At 42.5% G+C, this 23636-nt stretch overlaps 1 protein-coding gene across 2 annotated transcripts in view; it reads right to left on the bottom strand.

The window, feature by feature from the left end:
• Nucleotides 1-23636, bottom strand: part of SDC2 (syndecan 2) — a 121824-nt gene that overhangs the window by 73453 nt on the left and 24735 nt on the right. The window contains exon 1 of one of the 2 annotated variants that reach the window (XM_025001742.1): nt 5068-5318. Within the exon in view, the coding sequence (XP_024857510.1) occupies nt 5068-5100 (33 nt within the window). The 5' untranslated portion in view covers nt 5101-5318. 2 annotated transcript variants of the gene reach the window in all.

Consider the following 23636-nt stretch of genomic DNA (forward strand, 5'->3'; position numbering starts at 1 on the left):
GTTGGGAGGCGAAGCCAGGCAGAAACAGGCTTCTCTGTGATGTCCTCGTGAAGCCCTTGTCCGTGTGAAGCCCGTTTCACATGGTCCTTTCTCATGGCTCGGTGCAGGTTCACCTGAGTTTAGGGCCAAAGCATCCTTTACCGTGATGTAAGTGCACCGCCCAGTCCAGCAGCCATCAATCACACCCTCACCTCCCATTGACCTGTAAAGCTCCCCTAAACCTGGGGACACTTGTGCAGTCACTGGAGTATAATGGGCACCCAAAAACCAGATGTTCAATAAATATCTTTAAAAATCATAGGAAAATATGCGGAACATAAAATATACCGCGTTAGCCATTCTCAACTGTACAGTTCGGGAGTGTTTACATTCACTACGTTCTACACCCATCACGACCATCCACGCTCTTCATCTTGCAAAACTGAAACTCTGTACCCATTAAACTAAGCCCCATTCCTCCTGCCCTCAGTCGCTGGGCCACCACCCTTCTATCTTCTTTCTGTGTCCAGGAATCTGGCTGCTCTAGGTGCCACGCATAAATGAAAGTGGAATCCTACAACACTTAACACTTGTCTTTCGCGACTGGCTTATTTCACTCAGCATAATCTCGTCAAAGTTCATCCATGGACCAGGTCTCAGAATTTCCTCTATTTAAAACTGAGTAATAACCCAATGTACATATGTGCTTTTTTTCTATAATAAATACGTTTTGAATCAAAGTACCTCAGAGACTGGAACACAGTCTCCTCAAGTGTGAGTTTTAAGTTTCTTTCTTAAGGGCTTCCCAGGTGGCTTAGCTGGTAAAGAATCTGCCTGCAATGTGGGAGACCTGGGTTCAACCCCTGGGTTGGGAAGATCCCCCAGAGAAGGGAAAGGCTACCCAATCTGGTATTCTGCTGGAGAATTCCATGGACTGTATAGCCCATGGGGTCACAAAGAATTGGACATGACTGAGCAACTTTCACTTTCACTTTTCAGAGAAACAGAGATGAACTTGCAATTAACAAAAATGTAAGAAAATGCTTCCCAAGGCTCTCTTCTATGCCCTACACTCAAGGAGAGTACGGGACTTAATAACTCACTGGGCCTGTGTGAACTGAGATTTTCCTGGTAAAACGCCTTGCCTTTATCAGTTTATATTTTAAAGCTTCTGTTTCAGGACAAGAGGAAAACCTATTTTCACAAAGGCCAAGAGGGTAGCCTCTTCATCTGCAAAGAGAAAGCCACTACAGAATGAATAAACAATTGATAAAGCTTTTCAAATCCTGACTTCCACAAACCACAGAAGTTTAAATAAAGCTGTGTGTGTGTGTGTGTGTGTGTGTGGCTGGGGGGGTGTTCTGGGCAGCCACTGTCTCCACAAGGGTGACCTCCAAGGCAGGCAGGAGCACCGGGGACCTGCCGAGAGCGACAGACTTCTGAGTCGTCAAGGCACTCACCGCTGCATCTGGAGGGGCTTCCCGTTTCCTTCCTCCACCATCTTGAGATTCTAAACAGACATCAGACACACGTAGATAGAGATGCTGTTCATAACGAACATGACACTTTTCTTCCTACTCCTTGGCACTTCCTGGAAGCCTGATCGAATTATCTGCATGAAGCTAAATATAATGACTTGTTTTAGAAGCATTTCTTCTGGAACTCTTCCTGTCAATATGGCCCTATTTTCCCAACCATGTTAATTAGTCCTAACTGCTTTTGTTTGTTCCTCTCATATGACGTCCCAGAGGGTGCTATGCCGCTGTGCTCAGTCAATCAGTCGTGTCTGGAACTTTGCCACCCCATGAACTGTAGCCCACCAGGCTCCTCTGTCCATGGGGATTCTCCAGGTACGAATACCGGAATAGGTTGCCATGCTCTCCTCCAGGGAATCTTCCCCACCCAGGGACTGAACCCAGGTCTCCCGCATTGCAGGTGGATTCATTACCTGTTGAGCTACCAGGGAAGCCCAAGAATACTGGAGTGGGTAGCCTACCCCTTCTCCAGGGGAACTTCCTGACACAGCAATTGAACTGAGGTCTCCAGCATTGCAGGTGGATTCTTTACCAGTTAAGCTACCCGGGAAGCCCTCCCAAAGGATAGGAAACTGTTAAAATAGACCTTGATCCAAAAAGGACACCTTAGAAAACTGGAAAACCTGAGGAGGAGAGTAACCCACAAGACTAAGAAGACCAGAAATGTTATCTAACACAAGCAAACAGGATGAACGAAAAATATGAGAGTAGAATGCACTGGTAGTGAAAAACTCATTAAACTCATGTCTTATTGCTTTTTAATCACTAATAAGTGATCAAGAGACTTTAAGGAGAGTGGAGGTCATTCCTCATGTTTTCCTTTAATCCCTGTGGTCTGGTGCTAAGCAAATAACTACCACACTTAATACATGTTGATTTATAGATTGATGTTTCCTTGACCATGAGCATCATGCAAGATGATTGGTTTTCTTCCTTTCTTAACATAATTCAGTAATTTTTTAAAAACAAAAATTCAACCAGAAAGTGAGAGTCAACACATCCACACATTCTTAAGTAATTTACCATGTATGCAACTCTACAAAGCACAAAACCAAATGAGATGATCTGTAAGAAAGCAAGAAGTACCCAAGATGTTTGAAGAAAATACTTTAATATCATCTCATTCACACTTAGATGTGTTTCATCTTTGAAACATGGGAGATAAAAGATCTTCCTTTAATGTCACTTCTGAAAGAACTCCAACATGAAATTCTATGGTCAGTGCTGGTTATTTACAAGGAATGCCAAGCCCTGCTTTGTTTTCTTATTGAAAAGAAAAACCAACAAATGATTACAGCATAAATTTGTTCTCTTAGCCAAACCTTTGGTTTTGCTCACTTTTTTGAGACACAAACACACATAGATTAAAGGAGAACATCCTAATAATGGCCAGGCAACAAACCCCAAAGACAGCTCAATTTGCAACTACCTCTCCTCTTATAAGATCCTCACAGGGATAACAAAACTGATGGCAATCAGACCCCCGCAAGTCAACACCTCGGTCAGTGAACTGGCATGGCTGATGCTCCTGGGGACAGCACACATCCAGCTAGCTGTCTACTCTGACTGTACTTAGGGCAAATGAATTTCTTCTCCAGCAATTGCTCATTCTGAAGACTTGAATGAATTCTTAATATTTCATTCACAGCTCAGCAAAGAAGATCCTTCTGAAATATCAGGGCATGGGTGGCTACAGAAGTTGCTGTGGCAACTGCCCCTCCTTCAGTTTTCAGCAATTAAGAAACTTAGTGGCATTGCTATCAATCTTCATGCAGAAGAGAATCTGAGGCAGACCATTCCATTATATAACACAATTTTAAGGGACTAAAAGCAGTGGCAAAAATACCTATATTTGCTTAAGGGAAACTGAACGAACAACTTCAATCAATCCAACCTAAGCAGTAACATTTATTTGCAGCAAAGCTTTTTTTTTTTTTTACTATCTTTCATCTAAAATATTTAATAAACATTTGTCTCTTAAAAAGGACAATGTTTTCTGATATATTTTCATATCCATTTTGTTATTTTTAACACTATAAAGCAGATTTCCAGAAAGGGAAGCCCAATATATCACATAAACTTTACATTCAACACAGCCTACAGGAAACTAGAGTTTGTGTTATGGCCAGGCCTCAAGACTAAACGTTCGGAAACCAATTAGGCTTGAAGTCAGGGGTCACTGTAAATAAAAAGATTTTAAAGACAAAGCTGACAGATATTTTTAAGTATATTAGCCCTTAAGGAATAGAAGAATGAACTTTTTCCCTCTAAATTATCCTTAAAATTCATGGCTAGGTTATAGGCCCACTACAAAATACTAGGCTCATTAAAATAGCATTTGAAACCAGTACAAAATAAACAAAATATCCCAAAGCAAAAATCTTTCAGAAGAAAAGTTATTAGATTGACTTCCCTGAACACCTAAAACCACTGATTTCTAGGCAGTCTTTTTGATAACCACCTCATTACTGTCACAGAGAAAGGAGCCTTAGAGTACTCCACTGCATGCGTTTATTCCTTAAGTATATTGCTTCCAGAATTTATGGAGAACTTTGTGACAACTCTGAAATATCTGGACACTGTGAGGTCCTGTAAAAACTTCAGGCTGGGGATCTCAAGCAGCCCAAGAAGCTTCTAGAATACAGGCAAGAGTTCAGACCCCAAGGGATTTAAAATCAGGCTTTTTCTCTTATCTTAAAAAAAAAAATTGAGAACTTCCAGAACCACCAGTCTTCTCTCTTACTCTGCACCATTTCTAAACTCTCCTGGTAAGGAAGAAACACCTAACTATCACAGTACGATCTTTTCAGTCCCCTCAAATTTATCATAATGTCATTAGAATGAACCAAGTTCCGCCATTTTTCATAACAGTAGACGTCTATGAAGGTGCCGCTAATGCGCCAATGTTAGCAGGCATGCTATCTGACATAACATGGACGATACCTTTGTTATTTTGTGAAGACAGACTGACTGGCTGGTTGACTAGCTATTTTATTACAGTCTGCCACTGTCAGGTTGGACTGAAGATTCTGGTGTAAAATTCCCCAATGAGGGACCTGAGGCTTGATGAGCTTTCCGAACAACAATGCCCAGACAGGTTTCCAGTGCTCTGGCCAACGACGCACCCTGTCTCTAACTGAACAGAGGAAAAGCACACAGGAACCAATCCTAATCGGCTCCCGGAGACCAGGATTTCCTCCCGACCTGGCACATCTTTGTGTTTCTCAAGGTGCGCCCACTGACGGAGCACAAGCTCCATGAAGCTGGAACTGGGCCTAGGTCACTTGCTGCTGCAGCCCTGGCACCTACAGCCCCGCCAGGCACACACAGGAAATATGATGACCACCCACACCCAGAGGATACTCAACGTATCACAGAGCTACCAGTGAAACCCCTACCTTGGAGCATTCAGGCCATAACCAACCTTCACATGATTTTCTTATCCATAGCTGCGGCAACTCTAGTTCTGTCTTTCAGGAGAGAAGTAAAGGGAAGAAACAAAAAGAAGAAAAAGAAAAGTTGGCGCAAGCCATTCTGTTTTCAACTTTCTCACCCATAAATTAGATTCTTTGTAGAGTAAGTCCATGTTATCTGATGACTCGGTATTCCCCGTGGAGATTTCCTTAAGTGTTCACAGTTGATGAACACAAATCATTCCTGTTTGGGTTTTCCATTTCAACATCATGCCTTTGAGCTGCATGAAAAAGCCATTTCTACGTTTCATAAAACTGCCTAATGTAACGCTGAACTGCTAAATGACCATTTTTTTTAATATCATGTCAATCTCCTGAATCAAAGCGGATATGTATCTCCTGCCCTGACATCACAGAGCTTCCTACCAACTGTCAGATTCTCCTCTTAACTGTCAGGCATTTTCTTTTCAAGGCAGTCAAATTGCGGCCTCGGGAGGTACCTGGGAAGCCTCTCTTTTTCCTGTTGGTATTCTTAAAGCCAAAATATGCCACAGCCGTGTAACTGGTAACAGATATTCATAGGGTTGTCAGAGTCATAAATAAGAGATGCTCAGTCAAATTTGAATTTCACATAATGAATATTTTTTAGTATAAATATGTCCCACATAGTGCAAGGGGCATACTCACGTTAAAAAAATTAGGTGTTTATCCGAAATTGTATTTTAACTGAGCATCCTGTATTTTATCTGGCAATCCTGTGGGTGAGGGGATAGGACAGTGAGACAGCAAGAGGCACAGTGAGGCCAGAGACTGTGATGAAGGGACTGACAACTTGGGTGGAAAAACTACAGGGGTTGAAGAAACTCAGTATGATGCTTAAAAGTTGGTGGGGGAAGAAGGCAGAGGACGAGGAGCTTGAGAACCATTAGCTGAAAGTCATCATGGAAAGACTACTGGGGAGAAACAGCCTTGGGCTACCACACAAGACTGCCCAAAGATGCAGGTAAAAAAATTTAAAAATGAAACCACAATTCTGGCAACAATGAACGCAGAAAAGACAAGGCACATTCATGGCAAACGGGCTACGTTCCAGGCACCTCGCTAGCCTCTTCCTCTGCATCCCTGATAGCTCGTACACCTGTAGCAGTTGGCTTCCACCTGGAGGACTACCAGAGAAGGTGAAGGCACAGCCGGGATGTGCTCAGTCACATGTGGCCAGAAGCCAAAGCCAGCTTGTCTGAATTCTAAGCTCCAGCCCTTCCCCCGACACCGTCTGGAGGAGCGCATGACTCAGAAAGTACCACGCTGAAGATACTGGTTAGCTGCAAGTCTTAGGAAAGTCAAAAGCTGGAATCTTTATCTCTCCTTCTTATTCCACGACAGTCTGCAAAATAATGACCAGAATTTAATGTTAAATATGGGGGGAAATATATTTTCTCCACGTCCCAGAAGGCAGGCTTTCTTTATCTTTCTTTCAAAGAAGAAAGTCCAACAAAAACCTCCCTCAAAAGGAGCCTGTTGGAGGTACCTGGCAAGATTCACACTCCCTGGTGCTGCAAGAACTCAGTTAGGTGACTGCTATCTTTATAAAAGGTGTTAGTCTGAAACTGACAAAGTAGAATAGCTCTTACCCACATCTGAAGGCCTCACCTGCCCCTTACTCCAAGACAATCATTGTGGCAAATAATAACAGTAGCTAACATTTATTGTGGGCTTACTATGTGCCGGATGTTATTCTTGAGTCTTTGCGTTTATAAAAAGTATTTAACCTGTGCCAAAAGTTTAGCAGACAGGTACTGTGATTTCCCCACTGTATAAATGAGAAAAAGGAGACAGAGATTAAGATAGAGCTGTAAATGGTAGGTGATGCTGGTTTAGACTTACACATCTTGAGGTAATGATGGAACAGATCCATCTGATGTCACAACTCTAGCATGCCATGAACTGTCCTAAACTGGCACACAGAGTTTGTAGTTCAGTCATGGAACCGAAAACTAGATGCCTTGTTCCAATACCATCCTCACTGGCACACACATTGACGTATGTAAGTCTGGATTAAGCCATGATGATACTAGAATCAGTGAGTCATACCATGGGGTAGAAGGAGAAGTCAGAAGTTACCAGAACTGAATCATAAGACTACCCCAGAGAACCACAGCTACTTAGTATTCTTAAAGGGCTTAAATGTAAGGATGGAGGTGACGGCAGTTCATTGTGTTTATTAACATTTTCCATCTCCTTTTCCATCGTATTTTTATCTCTTGAATTTCAAAAGCAAGACAACTCCCAAACTTACAGCTTTTAAACACTGAGTACATTTTTGATTTGTGTAAATAAAATATTTTAAAGTGGTTTTTATATATACTGTGCCATTTCCAGTTTCGTAACTTTCATTTTACTGGTTTTTTTAAAACAACCTTTTATTCTTTGGATTGTTGAAAAGAAATATACATATGATTTACTACTCTTAAGCATATACTTCTCTTTTATATAATAGGGCAAAGAGATAATAAACCTTTTGGGAAAACATGCCCTGTAAAAGGTCTTTATAGTCCTTAACGATCCTGAAAAAGATCACTCTATGTAAAAGAGAAGCCATTTCAGACTCGGAAATGCTCCAATTCTATCTACTATAACATCACTAATTCACTGTGTGACCTTGAACAAGCTGTTTTACCTCTCTAGGTCCCGATGTGTAAACACAGATGTCTCATTTGTAAAATGGGAGGGTTGGATTAGATCGCAGTTCCCCAACTGGCATGTGCTGGCCCAGCTGTGCCAGGCTTCTGATGCTCCCGGGCCCTCAGGGCATCTGTACAGAGCCCACACTGGAGGCCCCAGAACCACACCTCCAGCCAAAAGCAGCCATTTGTCTCCTTGCAGTGAGTGTATAAACCTTTTCAAAGTGTTCTATGAAGTGAAAATGACTGGGAAGCACTGGAGTGGATGACCTCAAGGTCTCCACTAACTCTAACATCTTGTAAGTCTGAGCTACGGCCCATGGCCAACGACTAAGTGATGCTGTCAGTTGCAATGCAGAGCGTGGTGCTGTATAATCAGGAACACTCAACACGTTTGTTACAATGGCTCAGACTGCAGTGGCATCACTCAAAGAAAACAACATTAATATAAAAATCAAATATATAATTACAACGTCCTTTACTAGCGTTCCACCAATTGGAAATTTCTATTACTGAATACCTTAGTTTATTATCTCTGTTTAGAAGGTCAAGGCACCTTGTAAGACACTAAAGTGTTATATAAAAAGAAGGAATCAATATTTAGCACAGTTTTAATACATACAGTATTATAGCATATTCTGACTTTTATGAGTCATTACTACATGCCCCAGTAGCCTCCCTATTAATCATTCTAAAATTTTGATGAAGAATTATAATGGCACTTTTCATGACCCTTGGGCCTGCCACCTCCAACATTTAGACAAAACAATCACACTTTTCAGAGAACTAAAATGTTTGGAGTCCATCAAAAATGCTTTTTTAAGAAGCCAGAGAAAATAGGGTTTAAACACCTTTAATGTCTATACTGTTTTTTCCTCAAAGTAAAGCAAAACCAACAAGAGGCGAAAAAAAAAAAAGCCCACCATCTCTGGTGTCTGGTGTGGTTTAAACTATTAGGTCAGAAAGTTCCAGGCAACTCATCATCAGAAAGATGTAAATAAGTGGGAGGGAGCTGGGAGAGGAAAAAAAATAATAATGACAAAGGACCTAGAAGGGCTGCCTTAGAGAGGACAAGTTAAAAACAGAATCTCCATTGCTTAGCTGAGCGGGCACAAGGGACATCTAACTATATACACACTGGGATCAAGAAGAAAGAAGAGTTACTCAGTAATTCCAGGGATCTCAGGGAAGGGGAAAGGGCAGGAAGCATTTGGGGAAGAAGATGACTTTTGGGGTAGGTGCCCCTTGAATAAAGAGAAGGCTTCTAACTCCCTCAACAGCAGGCCTCTGCTCAAAGGTTATTCTTCACAACATAAACCAGCCCAAGCAAAAACCCTGGGATGAAAATCCCCCATGACATTTACATAAAGAGAAATGGGTCCTGGGTTTGGCACTTAATTTTTGTCAGAATCATACCACTGACGGCCACAGCGGCCACCTACTCACGGAGTTTTGGAATATGACGATGGCTACAGGGAGAATTTGTTTTTAGTTGACTATTCTCATTTTAAACTTAACCCATTCCTAACACAGCAAATTTGAAAGACATAGAATATTATAAATAAGAGAAAAAAATTATCCGTAAGCCCACCACCAAAAACAATCACTGATAACATTCTGATGTATTTTCCTCTGTTCATTTTTAAACACACCACCGAATAGAGTCAAAAGGATGAGTGGTTCACCGTGATATCTGAAATTACCTCCTTCCCCACCTAGCTTTCACCTCTTGAATCTAAAAGTGGAACAACTTGCTTCATCCAGGTTTGATGCCGTTAAGTGTGATTTGGGGTAGTGTTTGCACAACCCACTGGGAGAAAGAAGTGGCTATTCTTGGCTGGAGGTGACGGACCTGTGGCCTCCACCACAGGCTCTGTTCAGTGGCCCCGAGGTCTCAGACCCATCAGAATCTCAGCACAGCTGTGCCACAGCATCCTAGCTGGGAAACTGTGAGTTAACTCAACTCTCCCATTTTACAGATGAGGATGTTAAGACCCAGAGAGCTAAAGCAGTGTGCTCCAAGTCACCCTGTGACTTACAATGTGAACAGTCCTGAAACTGGAGTCTAGGCTGACTTGTCTTTTACATATAATGCCTCATTATGGTCTTCTAGAATATTAAGAGTCACAAAACCCCTGTATAAGTCATGCTTTCCCTGAAGGTTTATCTCTTTGCCCTATTTTATATGGAATAGTATATGCTTAAAAGCATTAAATTGTAGGTATCTCTCTTTTGGACAACTCAAAGGCCAAAGGGCCTTTGTTATTTAAAAAGCAACCACAAAACTAAGATGAAAAACCAAGGATATAAAACTAGAGGTTTTCACGTTTAAATAATTTACATTAGTCTTTAAATAGAAATACTCCCCCAGTATATATAAAATCCAAACCACTTAAAAATATCTAGACTTTTTAAAACTACATTTCTTTCCTGAAAGGATGTCTAAGCATATCCTAATGAGTACTGAGTATTCGCATTTTCTAAATCTTGCCTAATATGATGTTAGAAGAATGAATACTTGTTTGGGCTTGCATTTTTTGGTACTAGTGATCATTATTGGTCATTTGTTAATTCCTTGGTAAAAGTAATAATTTTATGACTCAAGTTGAGCAACCACTGCTTCTTGCTTTCAGCCTTAAAAAGACACCCTTACTCAGAGATCAAATATCCTTCAATATTTTTTTGGTTTAGGGTTTTAAAAATACATAACCCAATGCACAAGAATGGTATTTTGGTGAGGACCTGAGGCAAAGATCTAAATAGGTTGTGTGGGTTTTTTTTTTAAGTATCCAATTTCACAACCTCCTTCACTGGATAACCTTCACAGGATAACCAGTACCTTCTCCCAAGGACTTACCATATAATTGTTGTTCCACACACTGAAAATTTCTGAGAAGTGCTATTTTGTTTGGTTGTTTGTACATTTTTACACTCACGTCATCCTCTTTTATTATTATAGCTTTACAGCAATTTTCAATCTCCAGTAATACAAGTCTCTGTCTCATTTATTTTCCAAATTAAAAAGATACATGCAAGTGTAGATACATGTGCTCCTATACAAACATATATATATTCTTCCAAATAAACTACAGGGTCAGTTGAAAACACTTTTTATCGAGTAGGTGTTTGAAGACTATATGCAAAGATCCTTTAGCATCGCGATTTTCTCCGTCCCTTAACATGAACTATTGCACTCCTATTGCAAACATCCAATGCCTTTTTCTTAGTGTACCGTATTGATGTGTCCCAAATATGCTGATTTTCGGCTCATTTGGAGACCAACTCAGAGCAGGTTTTAAAATTCCCCAGTTAAACCCAGCAGATCTAACTCCATCTGGTAGATCAACGCCACCCCCCACCACTGCCTTTCACCCCCAAACAGCCTGCAGGGCTGCCCAAGGGGGTCCTGATATCCAACACAGTAGAAGGACCAGGTCAGAGGGCCCTGCGCCCCAGGAGCAAGGAGTATGGACTTTACTGGGGCGACAGGGAACCACTGAGGGCACTTACTAGGAAGGAGAATGCCATGATCAGATTTCTCTGTGAGAAGGACAAACATAGCCCTGAGAATTTGGTGGCTAGCTTAGGCAGAAAGCACCCAGCAGAGGCGGGAGAAGGGCGGTTCCTCCCTCCGCACTGTTCCTGATAAGCAGTGACCTGGGCAACGCAGTGGGAAACAAAGACCGATCGTGGTGTTGTTTATGGCATGGTGGCACTGCCTCCATTGCTATGAAGCGTGCATTCAAACACTCCAGAGGCAGAAATAAAGAAGCTCGAAACTTGTCCCCAGGCATGGTCTCTCCCCACCTGTGAATAGGCACACTGTCCCTCTTCCCCTTGGGGTACATTCACTTAACCAGTACTTACTGAGCACCCATTATGGGTCAATCACAGTGCTAGCTGTAGAAATAAATCCTGGGTGCGTCCATGCCAAAAATCAACAGGAGTCATGGAAAATGAAGAGTGTGACTCTGACACGCGAACACAGAGCCAAGTATTAGGAACTAGAGCCAAGCAGACATCAGAAAGACAGTTGCATGGAGCCATCACCTTCCAGAGGACACCCGCCTTTCTCCTCCAGGCTGGTGGCCAGCTCCCAACCTCCACCCCCTGCAGATCCTGGACCTTGTGAGTACCTTTCAAGCCTTCCTCAAAGCTGTATCACCATCCCGGTTTTACGGATGGGTCAACAGAGCCAAGTGAAACCCACAGTGGCATGCAGGGGAATCAATATAGAATCCAATTCCGGATTCCCTGGCTTGACCATTTTGTCTTTGTGATGTCCCCCAAGTTCTTACAAAGGCCCTTCATACTCAAAAAGAAATGGGAAAGACCTTTCCTCACTTTTTGCTCAACTGTTTGCTCTCCTCCCCTCAATGGGGATGGCATTTCCACTGGTCTCCAGGTACAATCTATCCACTGTTAATAGGAGACCATTCCCTTTGCACTCCTATAATCTAGAAAGAAGTTCTTCTCTCTCCCTCATAGCACTGAAAACAGGCTAGAGACATTTGCTTCACCTTTTTAACGCAAAGAAGAGAGTGAAGAAATTTCTGCATTTATTGGCCACACGAGGCAAAACGAGAAACACATATTGTTATGTAATAGCAGGGTGGTTTCAGTCTGTACATCAAGCATGTAAACTTGTAACTTTTTTCTTTTGTCTCTGTAAAATGATTTTTGATGCTTCATTCTCTACAAAACTTCAAGTCTGCCATCTCTTTAAAGATTCCTATGTTTAAATCTTGAATCACAGATGATCAGTACGTATTTACTGAAATCTAATCGATTTAGACCTATTACAGAAATCGGTACAAAGCCACTTTGGCCCAGGCCCAAATCACAGAGAAAAACTCCAAGGCAAACCACTACCAGTCAAGTTGAAGAGCCAAGACCATTGGCTTGGCTCTACCACTGGATGCTTTACTTTGGATCAAATGCTTAGTTTTGCTCAGCCTCTCCTCCAACCTCAAGGGGTGACTACTTTCCTCCCCTGTGAAACAAGGTCAATGACGCCCACCCCACAGAGTTACTGTGATAAGTGATCTTGATAAGTTTGTAAAACTTAAAAAAGCTCTGTACATTGATAAGAGATATGCAAACATCCTGAGTCCTCCCCTCTGGAAGCACTGTGATGACCACCCTTTCAGTTACATGAGTTCCTTGTCTCATTCTGATTCTATTTATGGCCAAAGTAAGGCCAAATAATGCTTTTTTCCAGAGGAGACGGGGGGAATGCAACTATCAAGGGAAACCCCCAGAAATCAATAAAGACCTGGGAATCCAGTTTGTCGTAAGGCATGATCTTGGAGGAGGAGAGTCTCAACGCTTCTAAGCACTACCTTCTGTTTGAGTTCAGCAAACCTGCCTGGAGGGTTGACCAGCAGAGGAAGATTTTATCATAAGGAAGGTTTAAGGAGGAGGAAAAGACTAGAGCAACAGGGCCTGACTTTTAGCTCCTAGGGCAAGAACCTTGTCCCTACCTCCTAAGCGGCTCAGAGGTAATGCAGTCCCACCAGGACACAGGGGCAGGAGGGTGCAGCCTCCCTCTACTGGGAAGGGTGTTCTGACAAGGAATCTGTCCAGGGACCTAAGTCAACCGTCCAGTGCTGCAGCAATAAGGCCGAGCAGTATTCACCAAGCACAGGTGGGAGGCTGAGCATGGGGAGGCTGCATCAACCCCAAGGTGAGAGATGACCACGTCCAAGACAAAGCCACCTCCTGCCCTAGTGACCTCACACCCAAACCGGAAGTCCCACTACTTCCTGCCTCCAGATTGGCCAAAGATGAGACAGAGGGTGTCGTAGGGAGAGGGAGTGGGCAGCCACAAACATTTGGGAGCACTTGGGGAGACAGTGACATCCTGACTGGGATTCTCCTGAAGAAGCGAGAGCAGGTGTTCCAGCCACTTCTCTGGAGCAAGCAGAAACACAGAGTGCAATTTTATGTTTGTGACCCAACGCCTCCAGCACCCCCAACACTCGTGTCGAAGCTCCAATGACCTGTTAAATTACAGCCTAAGTCTTGTCTCCCTCAAATTCTGATCCCATGAAAGACTGTAATAATTGGAAAGTCCTCAGCCATCACATCTTTTCAAAATAAGAACCACCCACCACCCACTGAAGGGCGCATGACACTCCACCGCGTGCGTGCCCAGTCGCTCAGTCGTGTCCCACTCTCTGTGACCCCATGGACTGCAGCCCACCAGGCTCCCCTGTCCATGGGGATTCTCCAGGCAAGAACACTGGAGTGGGTTGTCATTCCATGAGGTCCCATTAAACAGTCCAGGGAAGTCTTTGAGGTTTATTAGGTGTAACCACAGCCGTGCTCTGATGCCTACTGGAAAGGAGGAAGGGAAGGAAGGAAGGAAGATTGTTAAATATTACTGAGCACGTTGATAACAAGCCTTGCGGGCTTATGATTCCCAGCCACCCCCAAATCATTAACGGGGGGGCAGTGTGGAGAGGGGTGGAAATAAGCTAAAGACCCCCAGCCTCCTGCACAAAGAGCCTTGTCCATGCTGCCCCATGCTCCCCCCAGCAACTTGTAGGAAGCCAGAATGTCTACATCTGAAAAGAAACCCGGAGAGCCCGGACCCTAAACTGGAATAGCTAGCTAAAATTAGTTCTGACTGATTTTCATTAAATCTTTCTAGCCAGTTGTCAGTGTGCTTCAGAGGAAAAAGTATATACATGCATACACATATATATATGTGTATGTGTGTATATATATATATATATATATTTATCTCACATGTTCAGCAGATGTGGAGAGGAATCAAAGCAGAGCTGAAGGGAGCAGCAGTCAGCAAGTGGCAGCTCCCCCAAACGAAAGGTCAGCCACGGATAATGCCATCCCCACAGTGATAAATGTGCACATTAGAAAGTTAAATTTCATGAAAAGAATGTCCAATAAAGCCATCAATTTTATTTTCGGTTCATCTGGCTGCAATTTCAGCCTCCGGTCACTGGGCTCCAGGAACACAGCAACCAGGCAGGCACCTGGACCCTCTGGGGGGTTGGAGGGGGGGGGGCTGGTCCCCGAACCACCGCGTTCCACACATACTTTCCCAAAGCGCACCGAAAGGGCTGCTCCCTCCTCCTTAGCTCACTGTCTGCACAACATTCCCTGCCCTTTGATGTGAAAGAAAAATCCGCCGCTTGACCACATTCCCTTCCACTGGGCTTTTTCTGAAAGAAGCCAGGACACCCCCACTCTTGGGGCCACACCAGCTTGCAGCCACCCTGCCTGTCGCAACACCTGGGGGAAGGGTGACTAGCTGAGGGTTGGGGTGAGTTTACATCCACTAAATCCTGTTACCCCCAGTACTACTTAAGGGGAGAGACATCGTTCACAGAATTCCCCACAATTATCCTTGCCAAAAAAAGCCCACCTCTTTTTTTTTTGGAGGGTGCGCGGGGTGGGGGGGGGGGTGGGGGTTGGATTCTAATCCCACTTAGTTAAGAATCCCTCCATCCTTCGTAAAGTGACAGGATAATTTGCTATTAAATGCACATTTAAACCAACGTTTTATAACGTTGCTGCTGTTTTCAGTGAGTCTCCTCCCCCTTCCTACCAGGCATTTTGGGCTACAGTAGCCATCCCACAGTCACCTCCTACTGAATAATTATACTAGTGGGCCAATTAAACTAATCACCTTGCCACGTATTTTTATCCGACTTACAGACGTAAATCTCCCCCAGAACGCCAAGAATGAAAGGCTCCTCTCCAACAGTACCTAGCACTCCGAGCGCCACTCCTGGAAGAGGCCCAAGGCACCTGGAACAAGCTTAACTCTCAACCAAAATTACTAAGTCACATTTTCAAACATGGTTGAGTGTGTGTGTGTGTTAGTCACTTGGTCGTGTCCAACTCTTTGTGACCCCATGGACTCTAGCCCACCAGGCTCCTCTGTTCATGGGACTTCCCAGGCAAGAATACTGGAGTGGGTAGCCAGTTCCTTCCTCAGAGGATCTTCCCAACCCAGGGATCAAACCCAGGTCTCCCACATTGCTGGCGGATTCTTTACCATCAGAGGCCCCCCGGGGAAGGGACATTCATGTGTATTCACCATATATCCCTCTTTCTTCTTCAAGGAAACCTAGGATCTCCCGTTATTCTTCCCACACTGCTTCTACACTTCAAAAGCCTGAATTTCGTGTTAATGTGGTTTAGCTGGAGCAGCCAAACAACGCCAAATCCTCTAAAAAGAGATTACAGAGAATGACAGTGAGATACAATGTGGGATTTTTAGCAGCTCAGAAATTCATTGTACACATTTTGGGAAGAAAAAAAATTTTAAGGGATTTCAAATTCAGAGGTTTATCATTGTAGTGTGGGGAGTTTGCCATGGAGGAACTGAATTAATAAGTCTTCGGAGAAATTTTTCCTGATGAATTACACAATCTTCTGATTCTGAAAGGGAGGACACATTTCCATTCAAAGGCCAAGTGACAAGCACTAAAAGGGAAAAATTCCAACCCCAGGCAAAGAGCAGCAGGTGGGAAAGACACTTCACTTGTGTGAAACTAATCCAGAAATAGACATATATATATAAATACACCCTTCCCAGAGAAAGGAGGCGAAGAGGGCGACAGAGGATGAGATGGTTGGATGGCATCACAAACTCACTGGACATGGGTTTGAGCAAACTCTGGGGGATAGTAAAGGACAAGGAAGGCTGGCGTGGGGTCACAAATCATAGGACATGACTTAGTGACTGAATAACAACAACCCAGAGAAAGTTCCCAGCTGAGGAATGTCACTTCCGGGCGAGCTGACAGTTCCGAGGTGGTACTTCCACAGAATTCATCTTACACTGCTGCTGCTGCTGCTGCTAAGTCACGTCAGTCGTGTTCGACTCTGTGCGACCCCATAGATGGCAGCCCACCAGGCTCCCCCGTCCCTGGGATTCTCCAGGCAAGAACACTGGAGTGGGCTGCCATCATCTTACACTACACATCCACAAACTGCCCATTTTGCTCTAAAGATCCAATTAGATAGATTAGTAACTATCTCAAATAAAGATCATAGATCCTTAAGCTACTTCCCCTCTCTTATGAGTATAAATAGCTCTTCAAAAAGTTTTATAATATATCATAAACTGAATAATTGCCTACAGAGAAAATCACTTTAGTTGCCTCCTTTGATATCATTACAGCATAAGAATAGCATTAAGACAATGTATCCCAATGGGACAAAGAGCTGCTGCTATCAATTAAGGGAAACAAAGGAGGAAAGGGCTCCTGACCTTCAGATAAACTTCTTTTTCCAAAGAACCCAAAACTCTGTCTTTGGTGAAGAACAAGGAAAATAATATATAGTGTCTTCTTGTGCCCTAACTTTTCTCCAAGTCAGAGGGAAAAAAAAAAAAATCAGGTAACTGCTTTAAAAATTCACACTTGCAGGCAACAGGTACTTCAAAAGCTTGTCAATCAATAAACCGACACAGGCCTGTCCTAATTAGGCCACTAAATAAAAGGTATTCCTAAGGCATAGCTCTAAAAGAAGACTCTCACATTCGCCCGTTTGAGATATGCTCCAGATCACCCATCGCTCCTTTTATTTTCAGCTACAGATGTCACCAAAATCCTAGAAAGATAATTAAGTGCAAAGAAACACATCCCAGGGTATCTCAGGGTATCCTAAATATAAGTCTTTTTCTCTTAGGTTTCACAGAAAGGATGGTGGGGTGTAGAAAAGGATACTCAGCTCATATTCAATATAACCTTAAAAGGAGAATAAAAATTCCACTATTAAAAAGTATAAAAATAGGCTGCAAATCCACTTGGCATGTTAGTGAATAAGATCGTTCTGATTTTTCTCTCTCGTTTAATCAAAACCCTTTTAGGTCAACAATGTTACCTGGTGCCGTTATACCAAACAAAACTCTACCAGCTCAGTCCTTTAACCGGGCAAGAAGAGAAAGGATCCACATTTTAGTAATATCCCTGGATTTCAGTATTATTTTCTGTAAGAAATTAGCTTCCCAAACTTCATCTTATTTCAACCACAGAGCAGGGAAAATTCTCACTTCCCAACACAAATGTAAAACAACCAACCACACATTCCTCTCCAAGAACTCTAGGCAGCTATCTTCTCTGACAAAGTCTTTCGTTACCTGGTCAGCCTTAGGCTCAAGGATTCCACATGCATTCTTCAACACAGATAGTGGAAGCCCACCTACCTTCTCCAGACTGGAGGTCATAAATCCTCAGAGGCTGTAGCCCAGCTCCAGATACCACAATCATTGAATAAAAGAGTTCCTTACACAAACATCCTTCCTAGTTTTCAGAACCATCTTCCTAGATTCAACTTTTCCCTCCCAACACCTCTCCAATATGCCTGGTTCTACCTTTAAAAACCGACTCATTTGAAAAGACCTTGATGCTGGGAAAGATTGAAGGCAGGAGGAGAAGAGGATGACAGAGGATGAGATGGTTGGATGGCATCACCGACTCAGTGGACATGAGTTTGGGTAAACTCCGAGAGCAGGTGATGGACAAGGAGGCCTGGCATGCTGCAGTTCACGGGGTTGCAAGGAGTTGGACACAACTGAGCAACTGAACTGAACTGAACTGACCTTTAAAAATCTTACGAAGAATTTACTGGAATAATCTATTTACTGGTCCACTTATTTACACACTGAGGAAACTGCTGCTTGAAAAAAAAAAAATCTGAATACGCCTGGTCAGCTCCTAACTCCAAATGCTCTTTCAACGTTTCTTCTCTTTTGGCTCAATTTTCAAAAATATACAATGCGTTATTTATGTGGGAGTGAGAACCCCATCTTTAAAGCATGTGATCCTATACAAAGCGGGGCTGGAGGGGTACGGTGGTGAGGGTTGGGGGGTAGGAGGGCGGCGAGGAGACCTGAATTTCAGTTCTGACTAGTTCTCCCTGGTTAAGTCACTTAACTTCCCCAAGCCTCTGCTCCTTTATCTGTAAAATCAGAGGGTCTTAAAAGGCACTTGCAAGTTCCAAACTTCTGCACTCAAGTTTCCTTCCTAGACTGTTCTCTCAAATCCAGTCTTCAAAAGCTCCACTTTCTTTTAACCTCCATATTGTTTTGGCTTTTGCCCTTGGGTGTCCAGGGGAAGAGGCTTTTGTTTAAAGAGAGGCCTGAGATTCCCCAGGGGCCCGAGGGTTAAGGCAGGTCTCCCGGAGCAGGATGTGCATAATCAAACTCAGACAGCAGCTGCTGAGTTGGAGATAATCCTAAAAGGACTGCTTCAGACCTCCTCTTTCTCTCCCAGTAAAACTGCCTGGCACCAGGCCTGTTCCGGCTGTTTGAACCTTATGTTTTCAGCACATTGCAAACAACATCTTCTGTGGATTCAACTCTCAAAATGCCAATGGATTTTTCTGTTTTGCTTTTTCAAGCTGGCTCTCCAGAAGCAAATACTTAGAAGACATAAGCACATACAGTGTCCGCACGCTGATCACCTACAAATAGGTTGGGATGAAAAAAAAGAGTCTTCGAGGGGTAGGGATGCAAAGGCTCCTTATTCAGGGGATTAATGTTGTCCCTCTGTTCACTCTGACAATTTTTCATGAGCTAGCAAAAGTGAATAAAATGACAAAAATCACCCACTTAGAAATTGCTGCTTTTGGGGATCTCACACTAATTCCCAGTACTGACCTGGTGTTTCCACAAGGTCACAACCTCTCCCACGGCTCTCTGACTTGTTCCACTTCACTTTCACGGCCTTCTGAAATGAAAACTAATTCCAATTTGCTTTCCTGGAAGTACAATGTGAATAACAACCTAGCTTCATAAAATGGGTTTTATTTGTAGATTCAAGGGGGCTTTTTTACTATGTGTACTTTTAAAAGCAAAAAAGGTTGTCGTCACAAAGTTATCTTGGCAAGATTCTTGTATCAACTCTACCTGGCAAACGCCGTCTTATTCCAGGAAGTCTTGTGGGAAAAGAAAAGAGGATGTGCTAGGAGAAATCACTTAGTTCCAGAATACAAGAGTGGGCTGCCTCAGCCAAACCAGGGGTCAGCGTGAATTATGAGAAGCTATAAATTTGTTCATGTAATTAATGTTCTACTACTAACTTCTAAAAATAACCAAAATTAGGATTTACATTTCTTTCACATATGCAATGTCAATTTAAGATTTTTTTCACCCTGAGGTATCCAAGGTGAAAGAGGTATCTTTTAACAATCTGATATAATTACACATTCTCATACGAAAACTGTTTTGTTGTTGCTTTAAAATTTCTCTGAATACTGCTTTCATTGAATCACTGTTCAAGAATACACGTTTTTCTAATACTTTTTCTCTTTCTCTTTCCCCCCTCTTTTTTTTGCTGTGCCATGCAGTATGTGGGATCTTAGTTCCCTGACCAGGGATTGAACCCACATTCTCTGCAGTGGAAATGCAGAATTGACCACTGGACAGCCAGGGAAATCCATACTTACTCGCTAATAAATATTTATCACTTAGAAAAATTTCCCTAAGATGGAGTCATGGAGAGTGAATGCCTCCAGAAACTTGTCTTAATACTCTGGAATTTGAAGACTTGACAAAAAGCAAGGTGGGAGGAATAAATAACTTATAAAGTCAGCTTTATGATTGCTTCTACTATCTAGGGAATTGGAAGCATTCTTTTCATCCCAAGGAAGTAATGAGTGGCAACCACACTGACGTTTGGCCTCCTTTCACAAGCACGTAATTCAAACTCACTTTTTCCTCTCCTAACAAGGCTCCCATCTCCATCAAGTGGCCATGGGGGGCCACACCCGAAGCCGCAAGCTCCCCAGATATGCTTGATCCAGGCTCATGGTGCCTGCTGCACCTGCTCAAGTAGTAAGGATGTCTGGAGTGTGGGCTGGTTTTGCGTGTGTACTTTTAGGTGGAAGATATGAAAATCAAACCATGGAAATCATTGTAACAAATTAGCGAGACAAGGCAGACACGCATACTTCCTGACTGAAAACTAGGATGGAACCCCTCCAAACGTTCCCACTGGAAGACGCTGCCAGACTTCAGATCAAAAAACTTTAATGGATTAAAACTAACAACTTGAGAGGTGAACCGTATTGTTCCTAATTATTATTACCACTATATTCACGCACCAGCTGTGAACAATTAAAAGCCTGTGTCTCTAAAATTCCCATGAACCCAAGAACAAAAGTTAGACATTTCTGAAAGAAGTTTCAGCTATTTATCTGCAAGATAACTGCTCTCAAGGTAAGGCCACCTTCCTAACTATTACCACAAGGCAGAAGCCCACGGTGTCACAGCAAAGTTTTGTTTCTTACTCTTTCTATGCCACATATTTTATCGTTAAACATTAAAATAACCAAGAAATATCCTGAGAGCACGTGCCTAGGGTTTTCATACCATTAAACGAAGAGCACTGGTCTCTTCAATCCCCCTTCTTCTGTGCTTCCTAGCCTCTTCTCACCAGAATTACCAATAAAATATGAGATCAGTTCAGTTCAGTCACTCAGTCATTTCTGACTCTTTGCGACCCCATGAATCGCAGCACGCCAGGCCTCCCTGTCCATCACCAACTCCCAGAGTTCACTCAAACTCATGTCCATCGAGTCGGTGATGCCATCCAGTCATCTCATCCTCTGTCGTCCCCTTCTCCTCCTGCCCCCAATCCCTCCCAGCATCAGAGTCTTTTCCAATGAGTCAACTCTTCGCATGAGGTGGCCAAAGTACTGGAGTTTCAGCTTCAGCATCATTCCTTCCAAAGAACACCCAGGGCTGATCTCCTTCAGGATGGACTGGTTGGATCTCCTTGCAGTCCAAGGGACTCTCAAGTGTTTTCTCCAACACCACAGTTCAAAAGCATCAATTCTTCGGCGCTCAGCCTTCTTCACAATCCAACTCTCACATCCATACATGACCACAGGAAAAACCATAGCCTTGACTAGACGGACCTTTGTTGGCAAAGTAATGTCTCTGCTTTTGAATATGCTATCTAGGTTGGTCATAACTTTCCTTCCAAGGAGTAAGCGTCTTTTAATTTCATGGCTACAATCACCATCTGCAGTAGTAGGATATACCTTTATTCTTATAGTTACACGTGTAGGCAACAATGATAAAACATACCATTGTTAAAGGGGTGGCCGAGCACACACAGGGAGCCACCAGGTAAGAGGCTCAGAGAATAAAGAATCCTTCTGCAATGCAGGAGACCCAAATTTGATCCCCCAGTCGGGAAGATCCCCTGGAGAAGGAAATGGCAACCCATTCCAGTACTCTTGCCTAGAGAATTCCATGGACAGAGAAGCCTGGCAGGCTACCGTCCATGGGGTCGCAAAGAGTCGGACATGATTGAGCGACTCAACTCAATAGATTTATTTAATGGATATTAAATATATTTAACAGATATATATATATAAATTTATATAGATAAATTTGTCCATATAATACTGCATATAGACCATACAGATAAATGGAGTAAAATCAAGAGTTTGGAAATAAATCCTTACATTTATGGTCTATTGGTCATTATGGTAATTTTTGACAAGGGTGCCAAGAAAATGCAATGAAAGAAAGAATATTCTTTTTAACAAAATATGTTGGGACACATGCAAAAAAAAAAAAAAAAGCTGTACCTCTACTTCATAACACATGCAAAAATTAATAATTAACTTAAAATGGATTACAAATGTAAATGTAAGACCTAAAAACAGAAAATTCTTAAAACACATAGGAATAAAGTGAGGAAAGGGTTCCTCACATATGGCAACAAAAGAAAAATAAACATGACTTAATAAAAATTATAACTTCTGTGCTTTGAAGTACACTACCAAGAGAATGAAAAGACAATGCACAGAATAGGAGAAAAGATTTACAAACTAAATATCTGATAAGCGACCTGCAGTTAGAACATATAAAGAACACTCAAATTTCAGTAATAAGAAAAATAACCCAATTTTAAAGTGGGCAAAGATTTAAACAGACATATTCCAAAGGGAAATACAAGTGGTTAATAGGAACACAAAAAGATGCTCAACGTCATTAGTCATTAGGTAAACAAAAAACCACAATGAGGTACCATGACACCCTCACTAGAAGGACTATGATCAAAGGCCAGATAATAAGAAGTGTTAGCAAGGATGCAGAGAACCCTCGTGCACTGCTGGTGGAAATATAAAATATTCCAACTACTTTGGAAAACAGTTTGACAGTTTCTCAAAATGTTAAACATAGAGTTACCATATGACCCAGCAATTCCACTCCTATGTATACAGCCAAGAGAGACAATACCATATGTCCACACACAAACCTGTACATGAATTTTCAGGACAGTATTGTTCATCCTGCTCAGTCACTTCAGTCATGTCCGACTCTGTGCGACTCTATGGACTGTAGACCACCCAGCCCCTCTGTCCATGGGATTCTCCAGGCAAGAATACTGGAGTGGGTTGCCATTTCCTTCTCCAGGGGATCTTCCTGACCCAGGGATCAAACCCAGGTCTCCCACATTGCAGGCCGATTCTTTACCATCTGAGCCACTAGGAAAGCCCCGTAGTATTGTTCATAATTGCTCAAAAGTTGAAATAATCCAAATGTCCATCAACTGATGAATGGGTAAACAAAATTTGGTACATCCATATAACAAGATATTATTTGGCAATAAAGAGAAATTCAGTACTCATCTGTGTACCAACATGGATGAACCTTGAAAATATGCTAAGTGAAAGAAACTGGTCACAAAGACCACATATTATACGACTTCACTTACACAAAACGTTCAGAACAGACAAAACTATAGAGACAATCTACAAAGATAGAAGGCAGATTAGTGGTTCCCTAGGACTTAGTGGGGGCAGAATGAGAGCTGACTGTTGATGGAATGAGAGGGTTTCCTTTTAGGGTGATGAAAAATGTTCTAAAATCAAATTGTGGCAAATGTTGCACAACTGTGAAAATACCAAAATCACTAGACTGTACACATTAAATGGGTGACTTTGTGGTATATGAATTCTATCTTAAGAAAGCTATTAAATTATACACACACACACACACACACAAATATATGTACATCAGCTACAAA

This window comes from Bos taurus, chromosome 14, assembly GCF_002263795.3.
Source record: "Bos taurus isolate L1 Dominette 01449 registration number 42190680 breed Hereford chromosome 14, ARS-UCD2.0, whole genome shotgun sequence".
Lineage (NCBI taxonomy): Eukaryota > Metazoa > Chordata > Mammalia > Artiodactyla > Bovidae > Bos > Bos taurus.